The sequence below is a fragment of the Schistosoma mansoni genome, assembly GCF_000237925.1.
Source record: "Schistosoma mansoni, WGS project CABG00000000 data, chromosome 3 unplaced supercontig 0105, strain Puerto Rico, whole genome shotgun sequence".
NCBI lineage: Eukaryota > Metazoa > Platyhelminthes > Trematoda > Strigeidida > Schistosomatidae > Schistosoma > Schistosoma mansoni.
In genome coordinates, this window is record NW_017386009.1 from 894,669 (window position 1) to 910,418 (window position 15,750).

Consider the following 15,750-nt stretch of genomic DNA (forward strand, 5'->3'; position numbering starts at 1 on the left):
CATTTTCCATCTCTGTCATCTGAACATTGTGATGTATGGAATCTAGCGGCCGGATAGATCCTAGCTAGAGAATATTTTTACTTTTAAGCGTGAATCAAACTCACGTTTAATTTTTCTTTTCTGATCACTATCGAACAAAGATAGTAGTTAAGTTGATAAGCTTGTGGATCTCCAGTTGCTGAAGTGGTTGGAATATGTATTACGTATAATAATAAAAACAGAATACTCATTAATTTATAGACGAAATCAGGTTGATACGAATCGAGGTGATATTTAAGATAAATTAGGGCACATTGTCTGAAAAGTCGTCACAAAGATGGGTAATAACGTAGGGTAAACGATGCGGACAAAATACATAAACAGAGGTGATCACATTTAAGAGCACAAAACTGTTATCAGAGTATCAGTTAGTCATACATAACGTGGAACGTGACACATATATGCGTCGTCTCAAGCTGTCATACCATATTATCACAGCAAAATGTAATTATTTGGGGAAAAGCTCTAGATTAGAAGGATTAGTGGCAATCTCAAAAATAAGAAGTGTTAATCACCGATAGACAGATTCCAACCTAAGTCTACCCCTGAATCAAACACCACTCAAACTAAAAACGCAGTACTGTAGAGTTGATTGTATGCATACTTTGTAGATTAAGATACGTTGGTTATTGTTACATAGATTACGTAGTGAACAACTCAAATTCTTCAAGACAATGAAGTCTGTTTTTGAAACATGTTCTAAGAAGTCTAGATTGTTAGAATATCTAAACCATTAACCACTATATTAAACCAGAATAATACATTTTTATGGTATAGTCAAAATTGAGAAAAAGGTTATGAAAGCAAATCCATCCACATTTAACAAAGATAAATTCCAAATTCCATTTTGGGCACCAAATGACAAGCTTATTGAGCTCTATGTGGAAAACAAATCCAATCCCTTAATACTATTGGCGTATAGAAAAGGTTTACTCTTGCTAAAGGAATTTGAGATATCATTCATGCGGGTTATAAAAAGAAAATCACTTGAAAGACTACCTTGTATTATACCAACAGTGACCGGATGAGGATCTGATAGATAGGAGTTTATTTTGACTATTTTGTATCGGTGACTAATCACTGTCCACTCTAACCTACCAAGGCTAGCGTAGTAGTTTGAATTAAAGTCAAAGTTAGGGAAATCAGAAGTTGATATTAGTCTGTACAGTGATTGATTGTTGATCTATCTTATATTGGTAAAAGAAAACTGGATTATTTGTTCATAAAGATCTTTTCTTTTTGTTTTGTATAATTATTTTCTCACTCTCATTACTGCTACATTATTTCCATTCCTTTTCTATTCACCTTGCTAATTTCATCTTGTCGTGCTAATATGGTATAGCAACTTGGACCAACGTAGATTTGTTCCAGGTTCTATGTTGATTGACTGATTCCAGACTACCTGGCCGGCTTCCACACTATCCGCCATTTATGCTACTTTTAACACTATGGCACTCATCTTAGTAATTTCATCTATGTTGTAGCAGCTGGCGAGTAGTACACATACGTTCAAGGTTTTATCTTGGTTTTGATTGACTAACTACTGATTGCGCTAACCCTTTCTTAAGTCACTAATCCTAACCATAATGATAATCTCAACTAGGCACTTGAATTCACACTTTCTGCTAAATAATTTTGAATAGTGACAAGATATATCTGCAGTTTTGCGAAGAACCGTTGCTTCTCGTTGTATTTGAATCCCTACCACATTCAGTTACGGTACGAAGTTATTTGAACCCTAAGTAGCGTTCTATATGATTGCGTAGATTTCACGGCATTGTAAGCATTGCGATTTTGTCTTGCCTTCATTACTGATCAATTTTTACTTACCTAGTTTAAGATATCAAGGGAGAAGTGGCAGATATTATAGTTTAGTATTGCAAAAAGAAAACTAAGATCCTATTAAAATAATTAAAGCATTGAAGGGGAAAAGAAGACTCCTCTTCACCTTTCACTTTGGCAACTACATAGTATTGTAGTGAACAAGAATACAAGTGGGGACAAAACTGCAGAACGTCTTACTATAATCTGAGAACTATACAGTAAATACTTAATTTGCAAAATGTCAATCAATTGTATTAAACTTGACTGTTCCTTCTACAAATATCAGTCAATCTTCTCAGATTTCATTGTTCTTTTGATTCTATACCAATCATTCATTCTTCTCGTTCTCGTTTCTTTCACTTATGATTGATGATACATACTACTTATATCTGTCGACATCAGTAGCACACACCACAATATGTCACTAGTTTTCATATTCAAAAATCGTATCTCATATCTTAGTACATACACAATACTTTACTGTACTCTTTCCAAGTCGAAACGAGAATGGAAAACTAAATGTATCTTCCAATAACCTGCATGACAGAAGACCCAGTGGTAAGGGAATTAGAATTTATGCATAATATGCCCCAATCAATTTGCGAAAGCTGATTATTTAAAAAAGGACCAGTCAACCGTTTCTTTTCTACACCATATGATAATTTATTCGTGATTCAGTTAAGCTGCTAGCTACATTCCTCATAATTTGTAATACAATGCGATTCAGTGGTAGAACACAAGATACTATCCAACAATTGCTTAAACCGAAATATATGGAGTAAGGTGTTTAAATCATTAGAACAGCTTTTCATTATTTTTAGTATGGTAAACGAATTTCTTGTTTTTTAAGATATGATATTTCAACCTATCTATAGTATCCTAATTATTAAAATTCGATTCCCTTCTATTTTTAAAAGCTTGCAGTTCACATCGATCGCCTATGACAATCAGCCTTTCAGTAGATTACTTGCTAGTACTACTAGTACTAGCAGTTGCGGAGGGTTATCTTCCACTGGTCCTACGAACAGCTGTTCGTCCATATTACCACCACCCCCATCGTCATATTCAATAGCTCCAGTCGAATGGAATGATGATGATCTGCAACAGTTAATCCATGAAGCAATAACTAATCCTAATGACGCTCTATTAGAAGAGAATAATCGCAACACATCTTCATCATGTTCTTCATCATTAGATTTACCCAAACGACATCCATCCACTTCATCAAAAGAGATATCAGAAGAAGTGGAAATTCTATGTGAGATATTACGACGAGATGAATTAGAAAGAAATAATGAAAAAAATGAATATTGTCATCCTAATCAGTGTGATACTACTACTGCTGTTACTACTACGTCTACTATCAATACTCCTATTGTTACTGGTACAGAAGCTGGTAATAATAATTCATTGCCATATTTAAGTGAATCTCCCAGTTCTAAAAGATCTAGATTCTCTTCATCTACATCAATATCTGATCATCAAGTCGATACTGTTGGTGATAATATGGCTAGTGTTGATGGTGATTTTGTTCATCGAGATGAAGTTAATTGGCAAAATGATGCTAAAGCTGTTGCACGTATCTGTGAACAATTACAACAGGGCCTAGTTACGGAGAAATTGCCAGTCACATCATCAAATAATGATAGTAATAACGGTGCTGTAACAGAATTTTCTGGGTATTCTGTAAAAATCAATGATCATAATAATAGTAGTACTCCTGCACTATCCAGTAATACTCCTGACTACTCAATTCCGCGGAATGATATAATAGTGTCATTGAAGCATGTTTCTCCAGTGCAAGATCCGGGTAATTTGTCGTATTTTTGTAGATGTCATATATCTTGATCTGTTTCAGGGAGTTTTTGTTGGATATTTTGATCGTTAACATGGTGTACTCGAGTGATTTTAGAGGTGTGTAGACAATTGTTATATCCCAGTTGCCCACATTGTGATAGTTTATCTTTTCTTGAGGTACTTGATAAGTAAAGTAGACCACAAAAGGGTAAAAGTTATTGAGAACGGTCACATACGGCCTTTTTGTTAGTTGTTCCTTATGTTTTAGCTATGTACCTTAAAGGCCTTGCACCCGAAGACGATGTAGTAATAAGATCAAGTGTGACATTTTTATAAAGTCGAAACTCCTCTTCTTGTTGTTGAAAGATAACGTCACTCCGAATTATGGTTATTTGAGGAGAACCCTTTACTCCTGTCACATTGTGGTGTCTGGTACTAAGTCGAGCTCACATGAGTTATTCTAGCTTCCGGACAGACTAGTTTATCCATTCTTTTCAAGCCACATTTTAACCTTGTTGATTATTTGCTTTTTAATCTTGACTGTTTTTATATGAGTGTTAAGTGCTTAGCCTTGTAACTTATTTTTTGTCTGACTATAAATATTGAGTTACTCTTGGTCAAATCGAGTTGGCTCACTCGCCTTCTCCGATCCGCTTCTTATTCTGAATGTCTGTCTGAATAAACGAATGCTTGAAATAAATTCTCTCAATGCAGCCCGTATTTGGCTTCTTATTACCGCCATCGCACAAATAGAGTTAGCTTAGGTAATATGTGGACTGAAATAGAGGATTTCTTTTCACATGTTGATACGTTCATCCAAATTGGAATCAGACCAACGGGCAACAAAAACATCTCAGTGCAGTCATATGTACAAATTTGTCCTTGGATCTTAAGTTGGTACTTTTAATTTATTCAGACTGTTATGATTAAAGCCTAAAAGAACAAATATCCCAGCCAATATAGATAAATTTGGTTATTTCGATGTGCTGGCTTGACCATTTCTAGAATCAGAACATTCAGTAACAATGCTTATTGATTATCTTAATTGAGAGAGAAAGAGAGAACTTTGGGATTTTCAAGTTTCTCGGTGTACATAATCAGTATGTCATTTATCAAGTACAAGTCTATGTACTCAACTTCAAACTACACTTTGTGCATGAGGAGGACTACTGATATAAATCTGTTTCCAAAAACAAAGATTGATGTAATAGTGTTCGAAAATGTAACTTGTGCATTGAAAATTGAATGCTCTAATCTTATTCAGAAGGGGTTTTGTGGAGATTTTAGTATTTTTCATAGTTGAAATCATGAGTCAATTAAAGCTAGACCACCATGGATACCGGCTCACTGGTCTATCAGTTAAGTGCTCTGGTGCGAGGCTGATAGGTCGTGGGTTCGAATGTCGCGAGTACGGGATCGTGGGTGTGCACTGCTGAGGAGTCCCGTAATAAGACGAAACGACCGTCCAGTGCTTCCAGGTTTTCCATGATGGTCTAGCTTCAATTGACTGTTGATTTCAACTATCTAATCTTATTAATAATTATCTTTGGAAATAATTCTGCATAGTAATTAATAATCATAAATGCCCCAACATAAATTCATTGTAATTCTGACTGTTGCTTTTTTATTGTTGTAATACAATGAAACTTGTTCAATTGTCTGATATTTATTTTACTTCTAAGTTGTGTACTATTCGAAATTGTTTCATCTCATGCTAATTTAATGTTTAATTGTTATTGTTATTTAGATAGATACTATGCACTTTGATTTGTGAAGACCTAAGGGGGGGAGATAGTATACGATTTCTTTCTTTCTTTCTCTTAATTGTTATTTGATATCTTTGATAAAGTACATTGATTCTGTTTAAATTTTTACTAGAATCTAACGAATTTTTTTAAAAAAAGTTTCTTTTTTTCTCTCACTTATTACATAATTAGCAATGACTAATTTAATGACTACAACTTGTACAACATGGTCAAGTTATTCACCTCAGACAACAAGTGGTATTGGGCATACTGTACTACGACGTCATAATAGTGGAAACAATGGTATTAGTGGTAGTAGTAGTAGTGTTATTACTACTACTACTAATACTACTACTACCATTACGAATGTTGTGAATAAAGCTGCTGTCGCTGCCGCGTTAGCTAGTCAACAAGCTGCAGCAAGTCAACGTAATCAATTGACTAATCAACGTCTTTTAGCCGAACAACGTAAAGTAAGTTCATTAGTTAGTTAGTTAGTTGATTTATTTGTGATTAGATAGTTTCTATTTGTGTCTGAAAGCATAAAAATTAACTTACTATTTCACATGATTTCGTCTAAGAAAGAGAAAGCAAGATCGATGTTATTTTAATGTCACAGTAGGACAAAGTACCATTATTAGAAGTGGCAGTAGAAAAGATTATCCATATAATTATCTGAGAAAGTATAAATTCATTAATTTAAGAATGTAACACAGTTTAAAAATTGAAGATCTAAGAGAAGACAAATACTGAACGCATCTGTACCATTGTGTCTGATTCTGTTTCATATGATGGTTTAGTAGTGGTTAGAGTGTTCGACTTCTAGCCAATAATTCTCCTGGTTCGAATCCTGCTCCATCCACTTCGGTGTAGACAACCAGCTAGTACTAATGACCCCCACACTTGGAATATGGTTCATACTCATCTAGTGGATTAGTTAATTGAGAAAAGTTTTTTTCAAAAGTTAAATCATTGACCATGATTACTTCATAAATCTTGCCTAGGTTGTCTGGAGCTACTTACACAACTCAATCTAGTAGTCACTGTCTTCATAAACTGAATTTAGTAAATTAATTTATCAGCAAATTCAACAGGATGTTTTGTAAGCGGTGAAACTGGTTGATTTTATGAAAATAGGTCAACTGTCGAACAAGTTAGTGTAATATACTTGTTGTTAGTAAATCAATAAAATTATAGGCCTAATTCGTTAATCGTTAAAAACGTTGGGGACTGCTGTCGAATATTATGTTTTGTTGTGGGTGTTTTTAACTATAACTCTCTCAATTAAAGACCTTTTTAATATAGTGTATACTGTTTACTTGAACTGTTTTTATAATCCTTCTTCCTCAATTAGCGTCTTATCCAACATCAATTATATAATCAAGTTGCTGTGTATTCACTGAATTCATCCGTGAATAGTCGGAATCCTATGTCGAATTCAGATTCGAATCCTCCAGTCAATACATTTTTTGTCAATGAAAATACGTATGGTATACAAAATTTACCTTCTTTTAATATTTCTTCTACTACTACTAATAATACTATCATTTCAACAACAACAACAACAACAACCAGTCATAATGATCATAATCCAACTTATCATTTATTACATGTAATTCCTAATAAGTCAATAAATCGGAAATCTTTATCATTAGATACTAATACTAATACACAAAATATGAATGTAAGTTTATTGAATTTGAATGCTACCACAGTGATTTCATCAAACTCACCTTCATTTAGTTCAACATCTAAAAGTGGTAATTTTTATCATTATTATCATCATCATCGTCCAGAGGATTTATCACGATTTTTAAAAGAAGTTGGTCCTAATGTACAAGTACAAGTAAGTTAAAAATTGGTACATGTAAACTTCTATTTTACCCATGATGCTAATAAGTAATTTTTTTATATTTACTAAATTAAGGGTGAGACTAAACTTTATGGACGACCTTTGAACGGATCTTAAGTGACCTTGAGGAATATTAGCCAATCAGAAGACAGTACACAGTAAAAATATATTATACAAAACTAAAAAATTAAAGCTGATACTGTTCTTTTACATGGCTCAAAAACTTCTCAAGGTTAGAAAAAGGTTCAGAAGTTCTAAAATCATAGTGCATACGGTACAGGAACTCATCCATATGGCTCCATAATAGTCGGCCTCTGGAGCCATGATAAGGTCTCAAAAATTCTTTTAGCCTCGACTACATAGCTTCAATGTTGTTGGTATGCACCCCAGTTGTAAGGTCCACAAAATAGCGCTTGTGGATGACAAGTTCATGCACGTAGCCAAGTCTACTTCGGCATCTATATGCTCTCCAATCATCTGTGTACACCGTAGTGCCCGGCTGCACATATTGCTGTATAATCGGTATTATTGTTGATGCCTGTTGGTTCCTAACTCGTTGGAAATGTCCTTTTTGTAATGATCTGTCATAGATTCCAAGGACCTGTGAGGTATATTTATGGAAGAGGTACTTAATCTTCTTTAATACTACGGCCACGGTTGAATTTCCGTTTCCTTACTACTGTTTCGTCTACTTCAACGATTATCCCTACTCCTCCATACATTTGGTGTAAGCTTGTCAATTTTGCTGCACATATATCTCCACAATACTCGTACCACTGAACTGTCGAAACTTCACTTACATCGGCAAACGTGGCAGCAAGTGTAACAGGTGCTTTTATTATCCAATTTGCAACAAGTATCATAATTTTCTTAACCTTAATCGTGATCGAGCGAAAAAAGTTCCTGTTCGAGCTGATTTCTTCTTCCAACATGAACAACATCGAAAGATAATCTCATCACGGTAGTCTGCACACTGTACAGCGGTCATTTGAGTACCACAGCCACAAGTATAGGAAATTCTTAATAATCCCTTCTCTTGTAGACGCTGAATTATCACGTCTTTTCTAAAATCCACTGTAAACCGATCGTACGTAAGCATCAGGTACCGAACTTATTATATTATTCATTTTCTTCATACTCATCAAATGGATAATTATCCTTCATCTATTTCGGCTTCATCTTATTATTTCCTAACTTATCATTCAATCTAGTCTTGACACCTGTAATTTCCAAACACTTCTTATTTGTTAAATGATGTATTTACTGAATCCCGACAAGTATGATTGTACAACTTAAGTATTATTTTTAGATTCTATCCGTCATAGATTGATCTCAGTTGAGGCTCAATTAAAAAAAATATCAGGCATTGAACAGTTTTTTTTTTTGGGGGGGGATTCCTGAGTGGTGCGCACCGATGGTCGTAACCATTGATCAAATCCAGGATCTTCAAGTCTTCAAACAAACTTGTAACCATCGTAATCACTGATTAGATTTCCAGTGTTACAATTTCATCCTAAATCATTTTGTACTATGTCGTGTTGATCATCCAATGTCATTGATAGCAATTCTCGCATTTCTATTATTTCTGAAGTCTATTAGTAATGACTTAACTAGAAATACAAGAAAATCCTGTAGTCATTAGGATGAAACAATTGTCTGGCACTCTCTGGTTATCATTATTACTCCAGTTGGAAACTTTCTGTATTTTGTATGTATCAGTATCAAGATTGTAATTGATAGTTTCTAATATATTGAACATTGAATAGAGAGTTAATAATAAATATATTTTTCTTATATCCCAATGAATAGAAAAATTGTATTTCTGACGTTTCATGACTTGATGTTAGCCACTTCTTCAGAGTACATAGATAACCTTCATTAAAATAACACGTTTAAGTAGTACAAAGGGAACTGCTGTTTAAACTTGTGTCAGTTTAATTTAGATTATATATTCACTCTGAAGAAGCGGCTTATATTAAGTCACGAAACGCCAGAAATACAAATTTCGGTTATATTCGTTCTACTAAAGTGATTAGCTAGTTTATAATAATAATAATACTCTTTTCTCATTAATTTTTCTCTACATCCTATCAAGCTTTCTTGTTCAATCCCTACAATTGATAATCATCAGTTAAGTAATACACATAAAACCCCTTATGTTAACCCTGCATTGCATCATAGAAATACAGTGAAAATGCAAAGACCATCTGCTAAACATCAGTTGATAGCTAAAACAACACCAATTACTCCTACTACACCATCATCAACGTCATCAATATTTCATAATTCTCAGACCTTTGTGCTGCAATCAAGTAGTATTGGTTCGTTGTCATCATCATTGTCGTCCCGCAAAACATCATCGGCTTCACCAGTTTATTGTTCTCATTCATCTACAGTGAGTAACTTATCATCTGTAAACAATCCAAACAAAATTTCAAGGGAAGATTCAATTGTACTTAGCCAAAAACACTTTCCATTTGTGGATAATAATAATAATAGGTATGTACTGATATCTATATATGTATATAAAACTTGTGAGTATATATAGGATCAGGTTACATAATTATTTGCTTGATCATAATAATAATATCAACTCACGTTCTCAATAGTCAGCAATACTGTTATTTCTGTCAATAGTGTGTACATTCACCCTTCAATTGATACATTAGAACATTTGAAACTTTATAATACTTTGAGTATATAGATATATATCTTCAGTTCATGCAGTTAATTCCTTTAACAAATTTATATAAAGCAAGCGTTTATACTCTGATAGTGATAGTGATCTTAATATTTTCATCGAGTTATACTGATATGATGTGGCAAATTCAGTCGTTGGACCGAATGTGCTTGGTTCTAGATTGTGTATTATAATTAATTGGAATAGATCTAATTTGATTAAATATATTCAAATTACATGCAATTAGTTCCCTTTGATGAATATAAATAAAGCCCGAACTAACATGGATGCAGAATAATATGAATTCATTATATTTCGTGGTTTCTCATCATCAGCTGCTTACAACCAAATATATATTAGAGTTTTAGCATTGGGGTAATAAATAGTGTGGAACAATTGACATAATTGAATGTAAAGGATTGGAATGATAACAATATATATGTATATATTTGATGATAGAACACATTGTTTTGTTGTACACAGAAACAGGAGCTGTTTAAATTCATGGATTGGTAAAGGTAAAAGTTCAGAATATTCACATATGATCTCTGCCGTTTCATCCAAGGGTATTTTTGTGAAAAGGCATGAGACGTCAAATGAGACCATGAATTTATCATAAGCATTTATATTATCAAGTTTTTGTACAAATTTAAAACTATCTTTCAGACTATAGGGTGCTAGTTTCTTGTGGATTGGTTCCAAGCACCTTGTCAGCCAGCGGGCGAGTTTATGAAAGGGTGATTTGGTCATAGATATTATTGGTCTTATCGGGATGTCGGTTTTGTGTATTTTGGGTAGGCCGTATAAGTATGGTAATTGTGATCCTTTTGGTTTGAGTTCATTATATGTATGGTTATCTATTAGATTTTTCTTCAACAGTTCTCTCAGCTTTTTTAAGAGACGCTTCTCAGTTGCCTCTGTTAAGTCTTTCTGGGTGTTGTCGATTATAAATCTAGTGGGATCATTTAAAATGGACATAACTTTGCTGATGTATTCATCTCTGTTAAGAATGACTACACAGGAACCTCTGTCAGGACAAAGTAACGATATTGTTTCGTCTTTCATGAGTTTTCTTAATGCTTGTGGAATTGGTGTCGCAACGTATTCATTTGTAATCTCGACTAATTTTGATTTTAACCACAATCAAAAGTATTGACTAAAGGATCACCAGCATGCAGTCTGTGATGTTTAGTCAACAAACTCAGTCAGTCAGTCACAACGTAGAACTTCGTACGTACGTACGTACATCAGTTCGAGTTGCCATATCACATTAGCACAAAGATGAAGTTGTCGATTCAAATCGCATAGTGGTAGAAGTAGTAAGAGTATAAGCATTATGTGAAAGATTAGGGTTTGAAGATGTTATTCAAGGAGTATTTATTTATTTATTTATTTAAACACATAAATACTGGTACAAGGAAGCACCAGATATATATGCGCCTCACAAATCTCATTCGATTTGCGTGAGGGCTATGATACTGCCCAGGTGCCCAAACTGAAGCAGGTGGTTTTCTTAGGGGGCCACACCCCGAGCCTTCGACCTAAAGGTCTAGTCCACAAGACAGTGAAGCATCGTGAGGAGATGCAGTCTCATGGTAGCCGGTGATCAATGATTGATTCGTACGCCATTTGTTCCTTCAGGATACTGGAGCCCATGTGCACCATTGGTTTGGAAGGAGGGTTTTCCAACTCCCCTAGGTGAATTTTCCGTGTCCACCAACCCGGTTAAAGCGCCTGACATTCGCTTTTCGTCCTCTCAATTTCGTAAACAACAATAATGCCACGAGGAGGCAGTGAGTAGGACTTCTCTGTCAGAGGCTATATATTCGCTGGCCATGTGCGAGCATTTTGAGAGGGAGAGCAGACTCTCCCCACTCTCGGCCGTACCAGGGCATTTGGGGGCTTTCAAGGAGTATAATACAGTGAAATAAATTTGAAAAGAGAAAAAGGATACGGACATGAAGAATTCAGAGGATAAGAATTTGGTAGAACACAAAGAGTGGATGCATCTTCGCTATTGCAAACGATTTTCAGCCATGTCATTCAAGGTCTCTAACCATCGATTGCTATCATTACGCGGATCCCAACCAGACAGTCTACACCTATCAACATGACTCAGCCCACTTATCAGTGACTTCATGGATTTGTGCCACGTTTTGGTCTGGCCGCCCCTAGCTTTCTTCCAATCTACTCCTACACCATTAAACATCTCACGTCGGGGCAGTCGATGGTTGGGAATACGTACCACATGTCCCAGCCGTCTCAACTGATGAAGCTCCATTGATGACGTTGCCATCCTTACCTAGTACCCGTTTCCTAACAACTGCATTACTTACTCGGTGGTCCCAGGATATACGAGCAATGCTTTGAAGACACCTATGATCGAATACTAGTAGCCTACGAATATCCCCTACTCTTATCGACCATGTTTCACTGCTATAAAATAGGACTGAACGAACTGCTGCACAGTAAACCCTTCCTTTCGTTGCTAGATGGATATCTCGCCTACGCCATAAATGACGCAAGATGGCGAAAGCTAGACGAACCTTCTGTATCCGTACTGAGGTTTCGTCACACACTAGATCACAAGGGCTGATGAGACTCCCAAGATAAGTGAGGCGGTCAACGCGCTCAACTGTAGAAAAGAAAGTACAGTATAACACATTTTGACATCACAACTAGTCATTGAAAACGGACAAAGTATTACAAGAGCAGGTTCATGAGGGTGGAATGTAGCAGGTCTTTGAACACAGAAATGAAGTTGAATTTTTTTTTTTTGATGACCAATACTACATATGCAGGAATGTACCAATATACACTTTGAAATTTAATTAAATTTCAATTCTGTAATGTGTTTCGACTAAACGTTTAGTCGTTGCAAAAGTTGTCATTCACCAATCCTTACAATTATCTGAGATTGAGATACTGTGTTTGAACTCGCTTTTTATGTGGTAAAGGATCGTTGACTATCATAACTTGATTGTTCCTCACCATGTATGTGTACTCTGATTCAATGGAACTGGGATAATACTTGGATTACTGTAATTCCATTGATAAAGTATGTGTTTTGGTACTCAATTTTCAGACCATACCTATTATATTAAGGTAATCGATACTTCCTTGTCACTGGAATCAAAGTTAAGCAGTGTTCAAATCTGTCACTATAATCACCACTCGTTTTAAATGAAAAATCTTAAATCTTGACTATTGACTAGCCTAGTTGATTCGGTTTTTGCCATCTTAACTCACAGTTACTCAAGTTGATCTATATAATGTAGGTTCATTATAAAAATCATTAATAATACTGTTAATTATCAATTCGATTCTATAAAAGTACGGTACGTTTTTGTAGATATCATGGTTTATTCAACGAATAATTTACATGTTGGTTGTCTTCATTGTTTTTCTTTCCCTTTTCATTTATATTACAGTTGTCTATTTAAAACGGAACTACATCAAGGATTAGTCGATCTTCAGGGTATCCATCAAAATGATTCTGTTGTTCCTGCTACTACTATTATTATTACTACTGATAATAATCATAGTAGTTTTCAATGCTCTCAGGTATCTAACAAATTCTCCGATGACTCTCTCCCGATTACTACTTATCAAGCTTGTTCTTCAACTGAAGTTGATCAATCCTCTCCAGCCGCCACCGCCTCCACCTCTTCCCTTTCCTCCTCATTGTCATATGTCTCAAGGGTACCATCTAGTAGTTTGATGGCACACAATGAGAGTGCATATTCTAATATATCTTGTATTGAAAGTCCTATGAATTCAGTTCACTGTCCTGAATGGTCTTTACCTCAACCTGTTTTTGTACAACATCAGAAAATCAATTCTGACTTCGATAATATATCTTTGTGTAATAATACTGTTTATCCCCAATCAGTTTATTTAGCTCATAGTTATCGTTCTCAGGTTTTTCCAAATAGTCATAAAACCAACAATAATCATAAAATTGATACATCTAATTACTTAACTCGAAATGATTCATCGTATTGTAATAATAATACATTGATGATAAATCATTCAAATATTGTTTATCCCTTAACACCATGTAATAGTTTATCACCAATCAGTGTATCAGCAAATACTTCCCCAAGTTCCAGTACTACATCTGGTTACCTTAAGTCACCACCACCACCACTACCACCGTCTGCATGTCAACAATCTATAGAATTAGCCTATTCCACGTCATCGTCTTCATTGGACACTTTAGTTAATAATTATTATGAAATAAATTCAACGAATGGATCATATGATTGTTGTTTCAATAATTATTCAAGTTATCCAACTTTTCACAGAAATCTATCCACAACGTCTAATTCATCAACAATATCCTATAATTATAATCATACATCTCAGGATACTCCTGTTACTACAATTATTGATCCTCATTTAGAATCAATGTTACAGTCAAATTATAAACATCAATATCAACAACAAAATGAAGAGAATTTATTACCAGATGATCTAATCAACGATGTATTCGATCGTAAGTGTTAATGTCTGCTTGTGTGTGTATGTGTGTTGGAATCTATTTTAAACTATATTCATTTCAAAGAGTTCTCAGTACATACGTAGGTGCTTTTTTTCCCAAGAAATCCGTTAACTGAAGTCAGAAATATGTTAGTTTCACGAAATGTTAAAGTGTATCAATCTTATTCTATACGAATATGTTTACCGTTCTTAGGAAAAACACTCGACATATAATCTCAGTTGTTATAAGTTTAAAACTTCCTAGAAAGTCTACAGAAGTCAAGCTCCTCAACTGTATGACCATCCACTCATGTTTTACTGTCACTGTTCCACTTTTCATGATGATTCCACATGAAACGCCAGAGGTTATATAGGTCTTCCTGACATTTACCCCCAATCACTCTATATGAATTACTTAGATTGCAGAAATCCTTAGATGGTGATAATGATAATGGTAGTGATGTCAAATTTACAGTCATTCTGTGGTAATTATTTTATTATAGTCTATCATGTTTACGATGTTCTTGTGGTTTGCTTATTTTTCATAGCGTCATTTGTTGTCGATGTTTTTTTTGTTGCTTATTAGTTGAGATTATGATTGCAACTAAACAACAACGTGAATATCATCATCACAATTCAACAACAAATGAATTACGGTATTTAACTGTGGATACACCACCAGTCACTAATAAACAACAACAACAACAACCTCAATTGACTTTATTGAATAATAGTAATGTTGAACTATCCACGTCATCATCAAGATTGTCGTCCCCTTCAATATTGAATGCTACAAATCAATGTTCGACTACCACTACTACTAATACTTCTGGTGCTGCAGTTATTGTCGTTGTTACAAGGTAGTGTCATCAGTAGGTTGTTGTTTGTTTGGTTATTTAATATTTAAGAAAGAAATCAACATCAGCAACGATCATTAAAACAACAACAAGAACAACAACAGTGCATGCACACATATTTTTTATTTATTTTCTTTTATCGAACTAAATATTAGAACCTTTACATTATAAATAATTGCCATATTAATTAATTAATTATTTTTTTATTTGTATACACCCCCCGCTCCATCCTAAATCATACCCTCTCTCATTTATATTATTATATATACAATAGCTGTAAGAGAATTGATCATTTTTTTATATTACTTCTATAATTATTATTTTTCATAAAATCAACATTCTTCTTCTTCTTTGTATTCAAAGTCATCATTGAATGGTGTCGAAAAAACAAGAAATCAAGTTGCACATCATGTATACTTCTATTTTTTATTCTTTTGTTTTTGGCATCCATCCACATCAACAACCATGCTTCTT

The 15,750-nt window shown here is 34.5% G+C and overlaps 1 protein-coding gene across 1 annotated transcript in view; it reads left to right on the top strand.

Annotated features, from left to right (window-relative positions):
- Smp_163010 (hypothetical protein) overlaps positions 1–15,283 on the top strand; it is a gene marked incomplete at both ends in the record, with an annotated part of 55,121 nt that extends 39,838 nt beyond the window's left edge. The window contains 6 exons of the mRNA XM_018791307.1: positions 2,781–3,188; positions 3,288–3,673; positions 7,061–7,251; positions 9,353–9,756; positions 13,369–14,435; positions 15,006–15,283. Of these exons, the coding sequence (XP_018645520.1) occupies positions 2,781–3,188; positions 3,288–3,673; positions 7,061–7,251; positions 9,353–9,756; positions 13,369–14,435; positions 15,006–15,283 (2,734 nt within the window). The remainder of the gene's footprint in view (positions 1–2,780; positions 3,189–3,287; positions 3,674–7,060; positions 7,252–9,352; positions 9,757–13,368; positions 14,436–15,005) is intronic.
- Between the last annotated feature and the right edge of the window lie 467 nt (positions 15,284–15,750).